The following is a 15,779-nucleotide window of genomic DNA, read 5'->3' as shown; positions in this document are numbered from 1 at the left end:
AATTCCGGTAAATATCAACCAGCATCATAATCTCTTATTCCAAGAAAAATCTCCCAAAGCTCAATCTAATACAATTTAAGATTCATTCCTGTTTTTTTTTTTTTTTTAAAAAAAAACGACTAGGAATACAGGGACACTTCCTAACTCAATTAAGAATGATTTATCTCAAATCAGGAGATTACATGATATTTAACTGTAATCTCCTAGACACAGTCCTATTAAGTCAGAAACAAAGTAAGAATGTCCACAAGCCTGCCATTTCCTTTGTTATCTAACATTGTTCTAGACGTTCTAATCAGTGTGATAAAACAATTAACAAAATCAAGAACTATGAAAAATTGGAGCCAGGCACGGTGCTGCATGCCTGTAATCCCAGCACTTTGGGAGGCTGAAGCAGGTGGATCACTTGAGGTCAGGAGTTTGAAACCAAACTGGCCAACATGGTGAAACCCGTCTCTATTAAAAATACAAAACTTTGCTAGGCTTGCTGGCAGGCACCTGTAATCCCACCTACTCGGGAGGCTGAGGCAGAAGAATCACTTGAACCCGGGAGTTGGAGGCTTCAGTGAGCCAAGATCGTGGCACTGCACTCCAGCCTGGGTGACAGAGCGAGACACTGTCTCAAAAAAAAAAAAAATTATAAATGAAGAAAAATTTGTCATCCTTTTCAGATATCCTAGCCCTAGAAAACCACAGAGAATTAAAATGCTTTAAAATTGATAACATGAGTAACCAGTGACTAGAGGAGTATTTTTCTCCAACAGCTAATTAAGACATGAAGTAAAAAGAAACTTTGCTTATAATAGCTAAACAAACATGCCCCCAGAATTGAAACCCTAGGTTTACTCCTAGTCAAATTCAAACCCAAGACCAGTGGCATTCAGGTCTCAGACATCTGAGATTTATGAACTGTGCTCCATTTGCTGGCTGTGGATGACTTTTTCAGCCCTGGCCCTGAGAGCCGCAGGCAGGCTTTCCTCCTCCTGAGTTACTCTTCACCAAGCTGATGTAAGGGGATGATTCTGGTTTGGGTTTCTGGGTTGGAAAATGTTGCTGGTTTATTTGTCCCTTCACCTTTTAGTTACCATTGTCATTCCTCTCTTTACAAAGCTTTTCTTAATGGGACACAACAGAGTCTACTGATTAGACAGGTAGAATGAGGAATAAATACCAAAAATAATAACAGCAACATTGTCCCATCAAGAAGTGAAACTCTACTTCTTATTGATTTCTTCTATTTATTATTTATCTATTTATTTACTTTCAGAGACAGGAGCTCTGTCACTCAAACTGGAGTGCAGGAGTATGATCATGACTCAGTGTAACCTCAAATTCCTGGGCTCAAATGATCCTCCTGCCAAAGCGTCTCAAGTAGCTGGGACTACAGGTGCATGCCATGATGCCTAGCTAATTTTAAAAATTGTTTTGTAAAGAGGGTCTCACTATGTTGCCCAGGCTGCTCTTGAACTCCTGACCTCAAGCGATTCTCCTACCTCAGCCTCCCAAAGCACTGGGATTACAGGCATGAGCCACTGCACCCTACCTGATCTCTTAAAAAAAGGAAAAAAAAAAAAAATGCCAGGCGCAGTGGCTCACCTCGTAATTCCAGTATTCTGGGAGGCCAAGGTGGTTGGATCTTTTCAGGTCAGGAGTTCGAGACCAGCCTAGTCAACATGATGAAACCCTGCCTCTACTAAAAATACAAAAATTAACTGGTTGTGGTGGTGTATGCCTATAATCCCAGCTACTCGGGAGACTGAGGCAAGAAAATAGCTTAAACCGGGAGGTGGAGGTTGCAGTGAGCCGAGATGTGCCATTGTACTTCAGCCTGGGTGACAGAGCAAGACTCCGTTTCAAAAAAAAAAAAAAAAAATTCAACAGTGTACTGAAGAGATATAGACAATTTACAATGCACCCAAGAGACACTGCAGGGACACTGCTGAGACAGTTCCCACCAGGAGAGGGGATGAGAGTAAACAGACTGCCTGCTTTCCGCAGAATTCTGGGACAGGCCTTGGGTGTTGAGAGAGAGATCAACAAAAAAGAAGATTGGGTGGGGTCAAGGCATCTATGACCTAACTGTGGGGACAGGAAAGAGCCAGAGAACATGTACAAAACAACATGTAACAAACAATGAACACAGAGCAATGAAACAAGAGCCTATCAGTATTTTCACAGATCCAGGGAATAGGATGCTAGAATCAGGCAGCCTTAATCAGAGAAAACATCCCAGAAAGAGGTGATTTCTGATCTCAGTTTACAAAAAAAGGGTGGAAAATCAACTGATGGGAAAAAAGCAGAAGGTAAAGGAACAGATCTGACCTGCTGCAGGCTCTCAATAAATGCCTGAGGGGCAGCCCTGAGTGGCGCTGTCTGGAGAACTGTCTGTGTCTGGGCTCAGAGGCTGCTGTGATACTCTGGCACAGGGAGGTGACGTCAGGGGGACCAGAGACTAGAGGCTGTAGAATGATTATAGACCATCTGATTAAGCTCTATAATAAACTCTGCTTCAGAAATATGACATTCGATAGTGAATATATCATGGAGGTTAATATTAGAACCCATCCTGATTGCTTATAAAGTGAAGGCATTCTTGGAGAGTGCTGTTTAACAGTAGATTTAAACATGTGACTCTACCAAGAGCTTAGAACTTCAATAGTGCACATGACTGCTCAGATGCCCTCATAAGTACAGAGGAAGGCTGATGTCACCTCCTGAGGAGTCTGAGCCAATAAGCTAATGATTGGGGCCAGCTAACAAACTGAACTAATCCTCAAAGTCATTGCAAGCCACCTAGAAATAAAATGGCCTTTTGTTTGTCATATTTCCATGAGCTTCAAGGATGAGCTATCTAAATCGGTACAAATAGTCGCCTGTATGAGTAACCACCCTTTGAGGAGCATAGCTTCCAGTTCAATGAAGTCACATTCTCCCACGTTATATGTCACTGGTACCTCCCAGGAACAATTATACTGTTTCACACTGGGTTTCTCCAAGAACGTGGACTGGACAAAGATTTTTCCAAAATTATCTGATAATAAGACACAGAAAAACTGATTTGCTATTGGCAACCACTAGATGGTGGATTACATGCCAACAATGACCTAGGAATATAGACCACAGTAGGCCATAATAAATGTGACCTGTCTTCAATGAATTCTCATTCTAAAGGAGCAAGCATCCAAATGCATACCATGGGAACTGCAGCAAAATTCCATGAGCATCTTATTAGCCACCAAGACCTACTAGGGGGAGGAGGTATTTTATGCTCAACATCAGTGGGTTTCTTTGCTTCTGGAATTGGGACAGATTGCTGGGCTCCGAGGCACTCTCAAGGAGGCCTCCTAACCCATGCCTCCAGATTCTAAACCAGAATCCGTAAAGTAACTATAGCTCATGTGGCTTTTTGAGGTCCTACTAGGGCCCTCAAACACTGACTAATATGTCCTGCTGCTTTTTGGGCAGGAATTCCTATACTCATTCCTCACCTTGCAATAGAAACCTCTTGTTCTTTGCCTTGCCAAATCTCCGTGGGTTTAGAGAGAACTAAGTGTATGTCCAGTTATCTCAGGAGAACCGGGTCAAGTGAGGGACCAAGACTCTTTGGAACTTGAGGACTCACAAGCTAAGAGGCTGGGTGACTTTTCTGGCCTTCCCTGTGAGTCATTACTGCTTCGTATTCTCCAGGAGAGTTAAAGAATGTGCACTGGATCTCAGCAATATTTGGCTAGAGAAAGGGCCTTACCCTGATTCTTAGGCAGGAGCTACCAAGTCAAGCCCAGCCCAGGCGAGGCCCACTTTTGGCTCCACACTGCCACCTTGTGGTCCCATGGCAAATTCGAAGACACTCTGCTTTTCCCACTTAAACTGGATGCAGGGTGGTCCCTTCCCCCAACCACCTCACCCCTTCACTCAAGACAAACACACTTTAATTTTATCTTGCACATCCCATTATCATTGTCCCTAGAAAACTAAAGATGCACAGGAATTTCCTGGATATTAAATCTTTTTATTGGTGAATTTCAACCTGGGTTTCTGACCCAGGAATAAACTGCTACAGCCTGGGCTGAATCTATAACCCTGTAGTAGATAAAAGACCTATTTACATAGAAAACACAGACACATTATCTGGGAAAGTACTGGCCTGTACCAAACCGTGTAAGAAACGATTCTGAGAAATCCCCGTAGTCAACCGATGAACCCCTCCTGCCCTCCTCTCTGTCCCATCTGCCCCTCATGTCCTGCTTGTACATAGGTTTTAAGGGACTAAAGTACTGTCATTCACAGTCACAGGATGGCATAAACATTTTACACAAGTGCCCAGGCAGAGATGGCATTGTTCAGTTTCTCCTGGGGTTAGCTGTCAGAAATGGGATTCACCCCGGAGAGCGCAGAGCCTCCTTCTTGCTTCCACAGGGCCCCTCCTCCTTGAACCCTATCCAAGGCTCTTCCTCTGGCCCAGACTGGCCAGGCAAGCCTCCTAGAGGTCCTGCAGAACTTACACTCATAGATCCAGTGAGATCCACCATTTCCTTCGGGAGCTTCCTGGAATGGTTTCCCGAGGCCCTCAGCCAGTGTGCGGTCGCTCCCCACGGGCCAGATCACAGGACAGAACCAGCTTTCTGGAAAAGATCAACTGCAGCCTTTCCATGGGAGGAACAAGGAGGGCTCCAAAGCCACCACCCCAGGTAAATTCTTCTTGTGCAATGCAAAACAGAAAATACCATAGTAGTAAGAGGGGATCTATAGAAGGCAAAGAGTAGGCAAGAAAAGTGATTTAGCCTCCATCCCAGGTCTGTCTCCTCTTTTCCTCTCTGAACTGTAGACTCTCCTGGGTCAGGACCCTGGAGGTTATCGACCAGACGCAATCTGGAGCCAGGCCGTTATTCCCCTCTCTAACATCTGTTGAGTGTTCTATCTCTACTCTAATCTTACAAATCCCTCCTAACAAAGTGGGCATTGCTATTTCTATTTAATAAGTGAAGAAAGCATTGCTCGGGGAGATTGGACAACTTGCTTAAGTTGATACTGGTAGAAAAGGGGTGAGATCAAGATGCAAACCCAGGTCTTTGGGGCACACAGCTGGTGTTTTTTCTACCTCCCAGTCATCATGAAAAACAAAGATTTACCAACTCTAGGCGTTAGGGTCAGAAACTGTGGTCTAAAGACGGGTCAAGGGGGTGGGGAGGCTGCTTATGTAAGCAGGGGAGGGAGCAGATTCAACAGCTCTGGCTGGCATGGAAGGCTTCTAAGCCCACTTCACCAGGGCAGATAGACAGGGAAGAAGCATTGGATGTCAGGGGCTGATATGGGCAACAGAACTCAGTGAGAGGGAGACTGTGGGTCCTCTCATATGCCTGAGCCTTGGTCCCATTAGGGTCTCACTCTCCAGTTCTCTAGCACTGAAGGACTGGGATGCTTTGCTCACTCACAACATTCAGCAAGGCTCTTTTATTTTAGAAAGCCTCAGGAGGCTTCTTAGAGCTGAGTGGCCTCTTAAAGAAGTATATCCGCAAAGCCACAGTCATTCCTCAAAGCTTCCCTGGGAGTCAAGGGTAGAGACTGAAAGTGTTCCCTAGAGCTTCCCTCAGGAGCTTTTAATTAGATTAGTAATTCCTTACATTAGTATAGAGCTCATGACTTTACAAATGACTTTTATATCCACAGTCCTATTTGATTCCCAGAACCAAGCTACCAAGGATTGGCCAGCATTTTATTGATGTGTGTCATTGCTGGTGGCAGAACCAGGATACAGCTCCCCTGACGTTTCAGCTGATGTCTTTTCCACCAGCAAGGCTCTCTCTTCAATTGGAATCAGAACTGGCGGAGGCGGGGGGGGGGAAGCTACCCCATGATAAAAGTCCCCTGGAGTCCAGAAAGTCTACCTTGGCTCTCCCTTGGCCTATAGCCTCTCCCAGCCTTGGAGGAGGATTCAGCATCCCAGATGAGGACAAAAGTGGACAGTATGACCATGGGGGGACCCACCATCACCAGAATTGAGTCAAAGAGTATATCAATGTCATTGTCATAAAAATGCAACAACTCTTCTAGACCCTGTTGCTTACAATATCCTTTGTGTTTCTCTGTAACACCATTTTCAGGATTACAGAATCATGGAAGGTTGGAGCTTAGAGATCATCTCACCTGTTATACAGGTGAGGAGACTGAGTCCTGGAAATGTATGGTGACTCACCCAAGGTGACACAGATACTGAAGGCAGAACTGAGATTCAAACCTAGGCTCCTAACTGGATCACAGCATCCATACGATTCATGGGGGAAGCTCTGAAGAGCCTGGAGGGTGTCCAGAGCCACGACGATGTCACCTTTTCTCAAAGGAGGTCCCCTGTTTGTAGCCCCTGAGGAAGGAGCAGGCTGGACTCCCTGGGGGGTGGGTTGGGGAAAGGAGGGAGGGCAACAAGTCCCTGCTGCCCTTGAGGCTTATTCCTGCTGTTAATTTTATGATGACCATTTTCATCTTCTGCTTCCCTCCCTCTTTCCTCCCACCCACACTCACAGTGGACCAGACCACAGAGAATAGACAACACTTTCCCCTGTCATCCACGCTGTCATAGGGGGTGGCATGGGGAGAGGAGGAACTGGCATTTGCAGAGATCCTGCTAGGTACCAAGTACTGTACTGAATCCTGCATCTCCATGAGACCACTTCCCCTCAACAGACAGCTGGGCACAACAGGGTAAGCCCTACATACTCATTCACTTTTCTTCATGAAACCATTTTCTCTCTACCAAAAAAAAAAAAAAAAAAAAAAAAAAAAAAAAAATCCAAGATCCAAATAGAGTCCTCCTCCCAGTTTTTCACTTCTCCCCTCTCCTGGTTAGGCTGAGATGTGCCAGTCAGGTTAGAATGGAGACAGGTAGCCAGGGCACAAGGCCAACCTCTGGGTTCCTGCCCCCTGTGGATCCCTAGACGGCACCATCCTAGGCCTGCCTAGATCTGGGACACCATGTGTGCATGGACACCCTGTGAATATGGCAGGACCAGGGAGACTGGCAGTTTGATTCTCCCTGACTGCCAGTGTCTGAGATTGGGAGCTCATGAGGCAGCCCTCACTCTCGGGGCAGCTGTGACACCAAGATAGGGAGCCCACTCTGGCCTTTTCACCCCGCTTCAGACAGGGCTCCTCTAACTCCAACACTCACCCTCCCAGCTCTCATGACCAGTGCCCGAGGTTGGCAGAGAACCTCCACTAGTCCTGGGGGCAGTGCCAGACCCCAGCGAGTCTTTCCTAAAAGATGATGGTCTCCTCGGTGGCTTCCCCATCCACCGGCTCCAAGTCCCTTGGTGACTCTTCAGGTCTGGGCCTCCCGCTGAGGGTTAGGCTGAGGCTAAGGCTGAGGGTGGCCGGGCAGCTGGAGTGGGTCAGCAGCGTGGTGTGGCGGCTCGAGAGGCTGCCATCAGAGAGCCGCCGGCACATCCTGGGCTGGCGACCCCCACAGCAGGCAAGGTGACGCAGGGGCCGCGGTAGCAGGTGGCTGTTGAAGCCCATGTAGATCCAGGGGTTGCAGCAGCTGTTGAGGCTTCCCAGAAGCATGGAGATGGTGAAAGCCACATTGGTGGAATCTACCAAGAGAGAAGCATGAGAAGCCTCAGAATGGCAGCTCGAAGGGACCCGGGAGAGCGTCCAGGCCCCACAGATGAGGAACAGATGAGGAAACTGAGTCCTAGAGAAGAGAAGGGAGTCACTCAGGGTCCTATAATTAGAGAGACACACAGCTGAGACTTGAACCTGGGACTCCTGGCTCCAGAGTCTTACCATGCTGATTTTGTTTGTTCGTTTTTGTTGTGTAACTGCAGGGTGAAGGTAGGAGCTGAGGTTTGCTTCAAGTTTAATTGAGAAGAAGGAATGTTGTCAGGGATAGGATCAGCCCAGATAGGAGAAACCAACTTTTTTACAAAACTTAGACCTTGAGTCGCCTAATGGATGTAGACCTAGAATGAGACAACTTTTGTAAAACAGGCAGGGAAAATAACCAAGCTCAGGCCTCATCCATCTCCATCCCCACTTACATCATAGATCATGGATTCACATGGCCTCCTGGACTCTGTCCCCTTCCATTCCTCAGGGGCAGGCCCACTCATTCTATATTCAGTCATTGAGTGTGTGGGCATCGACTCTGCCTGGCCCAATGCTGGGGATCTGATGGGGCAGTCAATGGAGCATGAATGCCCTATAGACACCTATGTCATCATTGCTGCCTGCAGCTGAGGGGGCAGCTTCTATGTACTGGGCCTCCAAGCATCCCTCTCCAGACCAGAACTTGTTCTGTGTTCTTAGATTGTGCCTAGGAAATGCACCTTTCTGTAGGGAAAAACTAATTTCTCTCTTGGGCAGTCAAAATGTGAGGATGCCAAGGCTATAAGATTCCTTCCAGACAAAACGTTCTTTCTAAAGACTAAATGAAACCCTCATGGCAACAGGAAAGCTGCTGGGATGAGCTCTGGCCTCCTGCTAGATCTGTCATGGTTATAGCCATGGCATAGGTGGCATACTGAGTCACCTTACTCTTCAGTGGAGGTTGTAGAATCAGTGAAAGCAGTTTCAGAACTGGAAGGAACCTTAGAAGTAAGCTTTCTAGTTTTTATAGCACAGTTAATAACAGCTGCAACTCGAAGTCTTTCAGCTCCAGGGTAGAGATCCTATACTCCACTAGAGCTTCAACCAGCAAAATAAAAGGCAAAGCTCAAGTGCCTACTCTGCAAGGCACTGTGAAAGCTTCAGATACACTGACTCCTTGTGCACATGTCCCAGGGACATGCTCATGGGTGTGGCAACTCATGGCTCAAGAGAAGGGAAGACATAGGCCGAGAACATTTGATAGAGGGCATGAGTCATACAGGTGGGAAGCTGAAGGTACCTGGGCCTGGATGGACTGGTTCAGGGAACAGAAGTGAAGGTAGAGTGGGAAGCACCTGGAAGTGGAGGAGGGATGATATGGTTTGGATGTCGGCCAGGTGCAGTGATTCATGCCTGTAATCCCAATACTTTGGGAGGTCAAGGTGGGTGGATCACCTGAGGTCAGGAGCTCAAGACCAGCCTGACCAACATGGTGAAATCCCGCCTCTACTAAAAATACAGAAAATTAGCCAGGCGTGGTGATGGGCACCTGTAGCCCCAGCTATTCGGGAGGCTGAGGCGGGAGAATTGCTTGAACCTGGGAGGTAGATTGCAGTGAGCTGAGATCATGCCATTGCACTCCAGCCTGGGTGACAAGAGCAAGACTCCATCTCAAGAAAGAGAGAGAGAGAGAGAGAGAGAGAGAGAGAGAGATTGGATGTTTGTGCCCTCCAAACCTCATATTGAAATGTAACCCCCGGTGTTGGACGTGGGTCTGATGGGAGGTGATTGGATCACAGGGGTGGATCCCTCATAGATGGCTTAACGCCATTCGCTTGGTAATGAGTTCTCGCTCAGTTAGTTCACATGAGATCTGGTTGTTTGAAAGAATCTGGGACCTCTCTCTTCTCTCTCTTGTCCTCTCTTGCCATGTGATATGCTGGCTTCCCCCTTCACCTTCTGCCATGATTGGAAGCTTCCTGAGGCCCTCACTAGAAGCAGACGCTGGCACTATGCTTCTTTTTTATATTCTTTTTGAGATAGGGTCTCGCTCTGACCCTCAGGCTGGAGTGCAGTGTGTGATTATGGCTCCTGTGCTCAAGCAATCCTTCTACCTCAGCCTCCTCAGTAGATCGGACCACAGGGGTGAACCAGTGTGCCACCATGCCTGGCTAATTTTTTTTCTATTGAGTAGAGATGAGGTTTCACTGTTTCCCAGGCTGGTTTTGAACTCCTGGAATCAATCGATCCCCCTGCCTCAGCCTTGCACAGTGCTGGGATTACAGGCATGAGCCACCACACCCAGCCTGGCACCATGCTACTTGTACAGCCTGCAGAACCGTAAGCCAAAATAAACCTCTTTTCTTTATAAATTTCTCAGTTTCAGGTATTCCTTCATAGCAGTGCAAATGGACTAATACAAGGGACAAGCCTCAAAAACAAACTCAGTCTTCCTTCCGTTTTGCCTGAGTTCTGGCCTGCTCCCTAGTTAATGTGTAACTACAAATTGCAGAAGATTTGGGAAGTGGCTTTGGCTGAGGGGACAGTATTCATCCTGTCTGCTCCATCAATGTGCCTTTAGTGTCCAAGATTAAGCAGGGACAAAGGAGTTCCACAGTTTCCTTCATTTAGGAGTGCCTGTTTGGTTTGGCTCACCTGAGCCAGGCCTTGGTAGGGGCTAGAGATATGCCACAGAGGCAGTGCTGCAGAGGAGGTGCCAGAGGCAGTGGCGGTTGCGCTTCCCAGCCCTTGAGGGTAGATACATCACACCCAGTCCTGGCCTTCGTTGCCTCTTGCCAGAAACTCAACTGATGGTCGGGGACAGGGGCAGGGACAAGGAAACAGGCAGGCTCTGACCAAAGACTTGGGGCCAGGGGGCCTGGAGGCCAGCATACGATGGAGGGGAACTTTGTGTACTGGAAAGCAAGTTTAAAGTAATGAATTTCTGCCCCAAGGGCTTTCATTTTTCTGGGAGCACATTGTCTGTAAGATAACTCTTTGGGACAACCCACTGTCCCATGCATTCCTTGCCCAAATAAGTCCTTGGTAAGTGGTAAATCACAGTACTCAAGTGAGGGCTGAGGTGTTGAGGGACAGGTTGGTGATGATGGTGGACACCATGGGCAAGCAGGAAAGTCTGCACTGGCTAAGTGGCAGAAGCACCATCTTCTCCTCAATAAAGAGGCAGATGACCATCTCACCCCGGTGCCACTGGCTAAGCCACAATGTTGGGAGTAAAGCCATGACCTGGATAAAGCTTGGCCCATAAAGACCTCAATTCAAGCCCGAGCTCTCACTAGCAGTGGCATTTTGGACCAGTTATTTTACCTCTATGAGTCTCAAGTGACTCAAATGTAAAATACAGAAGGCCACTCCTCAGTAGCATGAGGGCTGAATGTGCTTGTACCTAGGAAACCCTCCTTCCTTCTATTCTGTGCTTGGCTAGAGCAGGGAGGTCCCCACAGTTGGTTAGAATTAATATGCTCATTGCTTAAAGGATAATCTGCAAATAGTCTCTTGCCCAGACAATGTCAAAAGGGTGATTAAGAAGGGATATTGTATTAAGAAGGAAGTTTGGTATTACTTTTGCACTTCTCTTGCATGGTTGTGTTAAATTCATGAATGGCTCTCCTCTATTTCATCTCTCCTCTATTTCATCTCTCCTCTATTTCTCCTCTCCTCTATTTCATCTCTCCTCTATTTCATTTCTCAGAAAAATGATGAGAGCCAGGCCTCCCATGTGCCAGCTGGAGCACAGTCCTCTTAGAGGTTCCCATTTTGCTTTTCACACAGAAGAAAGGTCTCCCTCCTTTTATAACCACTTTTAAAATCAGAGTTATTAATGAGGTTGAGGAAAAAGACAAGGAGACAGAAGACTTGGGCTTTATTCTTCACTTTGTCACTCCCTAGCTGTGAGGCCTGGGGCAAGTCATGGTTCTGAGGCAGGAAAACAGCAGAGGGAATTAGAGGTTGGATAAAAAGCAGAATGAGTAGGAGCAGAAGCAGGATAAAGAGGAGGGTGAGCAAGAGGCAAGATAAAAAGCAGAGGTTGAGCCAAAACAAAAGTTATATGAAGTGAGTCAAGAGCCCCTTGGTTGGCTAGATCCAGACCAACCCAGTAAGGGGCAGCTTCTCAGAGATGGGCATGTGTGTTAGAGAGAAAAAGTATCCCTAAAATGACCCCATATAAGAATCAGCTCATTAAAGCTCATGCATAGGTACTGCATAGAATACATGCACTTAAAATTGAGATGAAGGCCACGTACAAGTGCACAAGGGCCAAAGTAACTAAGCAACCCACCTATCAAAAGGCAGATGCTGGCTAAAGATTAAGCAGCTCAGGGAAGAGAAAAAAAAGAACATATAAAAAGGCCCAAAGTACACCAAACTGATACCGATCTCATTTCACAGAGGTCAGCCCGCTCTCCCCTCTCCGAGAGTGCTACTGTGCTTAATAAACTTTTGCTACTTTGTTATTTGTGTGTGTCACATCCAATTCTTTGTTTGTGGCACCAAGAATCCGGGACTTCACCACATCAGCTGGTAACATTTCCTCTCTGAGCCTCTGTTTCCTTATTAGTAACATGAAGAGGTTGAACTGGAAATTTCAGGGTTTTCATGTGCCAACTCTAATTAACTGGAAGTGTCTGTTGAGAAGGAGCTCAAAGGCATGTCCAGGTGCAGGAGGGAAAAGGCTGAGAGAGCAAGTTCATGGGCTACAAATTGCTATCATTCTATGATTTTAAAGCCCATCCAGCAAATTCGTAGTTGGTGGCCAAATGTGCTAATGGCCATATTTCACTAGTACCACACAGCATTTTAAAATTGTTAGTTACCAAAATTTTTAAAGCTGGAAATTTCACATAAAAGATACTGACATGGCATTGGTAGGCTGGATGAGTATTGACATGGCATTGGTAGGGTGGTCATAACTGCCCCTTTTCACTTGGAGGAGGCACCATCTTTCTTCATTGTCCCACTAGTTTGTCACCTGCCTGGCCCTGGGAGGCATTGCAACCCTGACCTAATCCCCCATCCTCTCTTCCTGTCTCTCCCACCTCACTGCCCCCACACAGACCCCACTTGCCTTCATCAGGGGCATTCTCGTCCCACACGGACCACATCTGGACACTGAAGAAGGGAGCCCAGCAAGCGATGTAGGCCAGCACGATGACAAAGGTCATCTTCACAGTTCGGATCTTGGCCCGTGAGATGGTGTTGATGCTGCTGACCCGAGATGGCAGCCCCTGAGTGGTGGCAGCTGAGGCAGAAGGTGAGGGCCTGTCCCAAGTCCTCCAGCCCCCTCCTCCCACCCGCCAGGCCTGTGTCTTGACTTTTAAGTTTTTACAGATCTCATGGCAGATGAGGCTGTAGCAGGCTGTGAGCATGGTCACCGGCAGGACGAAGACAGCCAGGGTGGTCCAGGTGAGGTAGGCCCGTGGCCCCCAAGGGAAGCGGAAGTCTGCCCAGCAGTCCAGCACCCCTGAGCCCTGGATCACCTCCCGCAGGGAAAAAATGAAGACTTGAGGAAGGCTGAGGATGGCGGCCAGCAGCCAGGGAGCAGCGATGAGCAGGTAGGTGGACTGGCCGGGCTGCTGGAGGCTGCGCAGGGGGTGACAGACAGCCAGGTAGCGGTCCAGCGTCATGGCCAGCAGCATGTAGGTGGAGGCGAACATGCTGAGCACCTGCAGGTACTTGACGGTCCTGCACAGGAGGTCGGGGCCCTGGAAACGGTAGGTGATGTCCCACAGCAGCTGGGGCAGCACCTGGAAGAGCGCCACAGCCAGGTCTGTCAGGGCTAGGTGCAGCACGAACAGGTGCATGCGGGAGCGCTTGTGGCCCAGCTGGCCCAGGGTCAGCAGCACAGCCAGGTTGCCCCCAGTGGCCAGCACCAGGACAGTGGCCAGGACTCCAATCTCCACCTTGGCCAGCTCCTCATCCCGGCCCAACCAGGGTGTTGTGGCATTGGGGGCAGAGAGGGTGCCCCAGGGAGTGGGGTTGGCATCCCACAGAGGCCCAGAATCCATGAGCAAGGTATGCTGGGAGGGGAGGATGGAGGGAGGATGGAGGGAGGATGTGGATGCAAGTGGAGAGGTTTGATGGATAAAATGGAGTGGCAAAGGAAAGGCTGAAGGCGGAGAGAAAGGAGAAGCGTGAGAATGACAGGCAGAAGGCTTGCAAATAGTTGGAAATCGTTCAGAGGACAGGGATAGAGAGGAGGAGGGAGGATGAAATATGGAAGGAGACAATGTGACTGCGATCGCTGATCCCAGTGAGGAGAGGGGACCCAGGAGAGAGAGAAGGAGGGGTCAGGAAGACAGGGAATCAGGACAGGAAGAATGGGGGAGGCTGTGCAGAGTGAGGCTTCTGGAAGGGAAAGAAGGCTGGGGAGGGGCTACCACTCTCCAATCCACCTCAAATTCACTTTCTCCAAACTTTTCTGGAAGCCAAGAGCGGAAGCCCTTCAGCCTGCTTGGAGGCGCGGTCCGGGGCTGTCGGTGTCGCGCTCAGGGCTGGAAGTCCCAGCCAAGCCCGCTGGCTCTGCCTGGTGAGCAGCGGCGGGAGCGCAGCGGAGCGGCCGGGTGGGGTTTTATAGGCTCTCAGGCCGAGCCCGGCGGCCTGCGGCTCGCCAGTTGGCTCCAGCAGAAGAGGGCGGAGTGAAGCTCGCAGGCAACCACCCGGCTGGAGGACCAAGAGGCCGGCTGCTGGAGGGAGGGGGGCCAGAGTGGGTAGCGGACGAGGGACAGAGAGCGAGACAAGCAGGCGACGCAAGCCAGCACCCAGCAGCCGGCAGGATCCACCGACCCGCAGGCAGGCAGGCAGATAAGCTCCAATGCGCACTCACCCTGGAACTCTCGGGCTGTCTCTCCACAGGTGGAGTCATCCCTGTGGGTTGGTGAGAGGCGGTTACTCCTCCCACCCACGCAGGGGCACTTCGGCTGGCGGCTCTGTTGGCGCGCCCCCTGCCAACCGGCTAGCCGGTGCAGGATCCACAATCTTCAAGGATGGCCAGGTTGGCTAGGCATGCATGCCTGATTGGTAGTCACCTGGGAGTGACGTCTGATCGCAGACCCTGTTGAGGGACTGCGAGGCATAGGGAGAGTAAGAAAAAGTGAGGATATTTGTGGACGTGGGGGGTGGAAGGAGCTAGACCTGAGAACCCTGGTGCGCTTGACCCACGGGGACAGCGGGAGAAATTCCTGGTATTTGCGTCCCCAAGAGACTTCTGGCTTATGTGCTTTTCCTGCGTTAGGTGCTTCCAAGATCCTAAACGCAGTTAACCACCCTGCGAGATAGAAAACAGGCCCAGAGAAGTTCAAGAACTTGCTCGAAGAAGATTACTGAACGAGTAAGCAGCAGAGGCCGGTCTAGAACCAGCCTCGTGTGCCGTTCTGATAGCGCAGCAGCAGCGCTTAGCACCTAACTGGCTTGGCTAAATTCTGTGTGAGAGGCACTGGTGTTGAGGGTAAGAATAAAAACAAAACCCCATTCAGTCCAGAGGCAGCTTACAGCTCAATAGAGAAGGTGTTGTGTGGTGTTGGCTGTGGAATTCACATCATCTTCAGTATGCCAGATGGACTATTAGGACTCTCCCTGGAGCAAATTAGAGGTTAGGAGAGACAATAGCAAGGTCCCAGACTCTCAGAAAGGGCAGAGTCTGTGACCATAGGTAGGTCCTTTTGTCCCGCCTTTTTTTTTTTTTTTTTTTTGAGACAGAGTCTTGCTCTGTCTCCAGGCTGGAGTGTAATGGCACGATCTCAATCCACTGCAACCTCCACTCTCAGGCTCAAGAGATTCTCCCTCCTCAGCCTCCCAAGTAGCTGGGTTCACAGGCAATCAAACCAAGCCCAGCTAATTTTGTATTTTTAGTAGAGACGGGGTTTCACCGTTTTGGCCAGGCTGGTCTCAAACTCCTGACCTCAGGTGATCCACCCTCCTCTGCCTCCCAAAGTGCTGGGATTACAGGCATGAGCCACCGCGTCTGGCCTTTGTCCTGCCTTTTAACCAGACTCCCCTTTACAATGTCACCAGACAGCAAATTAGCATTACTTCTTGAAGGTTCTATCTCTGCAACAGCCTACAAATTCAGCGCCTTCATTCCATCCCATGGCCACTTACCATTTAGCTGCCTAAAGTGTAGTAGCATCCTCCTTTTGTGCTTTGGAGCCCAAGCTTCCACCTTCCAAAGGATTTCGCTCTTT

The 15,779-nt window shown here is 49.0% G+C and overlaps 1 protein-coding gene across 1 annotated transcript; it reads right to left on the bottom strand.

Annotated features, from left to right (window-relative positions):
* Window positions 1-1,840: 1,840 nt before the first annotated feature.
* On the bottom strand, window positions 1,841-14,612 carry AVPR1B (arginine vasopressin receptor 1B). The gene is made up of 2 exons (XM_003893207.5): window positions 12,665-14,612; window positions 1,841-7,583 (listed from the first exon to the last, which is right to left on the bottom strand). The coding sequence occupies exons 1-2, from the start codon at window positions 13,602-13,604 to the stop codon at window positions 7,249-7,251; spliced, it is 1,275 nt and encodes a 424-aa protein (XP_003893256.2). The 5' UTR covers window positions 13,605-14,612; the 3' UTR covers window positions 1,841-7,248.
* Window positions 14,613-15,779: the final 1,167 nt, after the last annotated feature.

Source organism: Papio anubis, chromosome 1 (assembly GCF_008728515.1).
Source record: "Papio anubis isolate 15944 chromosome 1, Panubis1.0, whole genome shotgun sequence".
NCBI classification, from domain to species: Eukaryota; Metazoa; Chordata; class Mammalia; order Primates; family Cercopithecidae; genus Papio; species Papio anubis.
The sequence above is the reverse complement of the archived record's forward strand: the minus strand, read 5'-3'. Positions and strand labels throughout refer to the sequence as shown.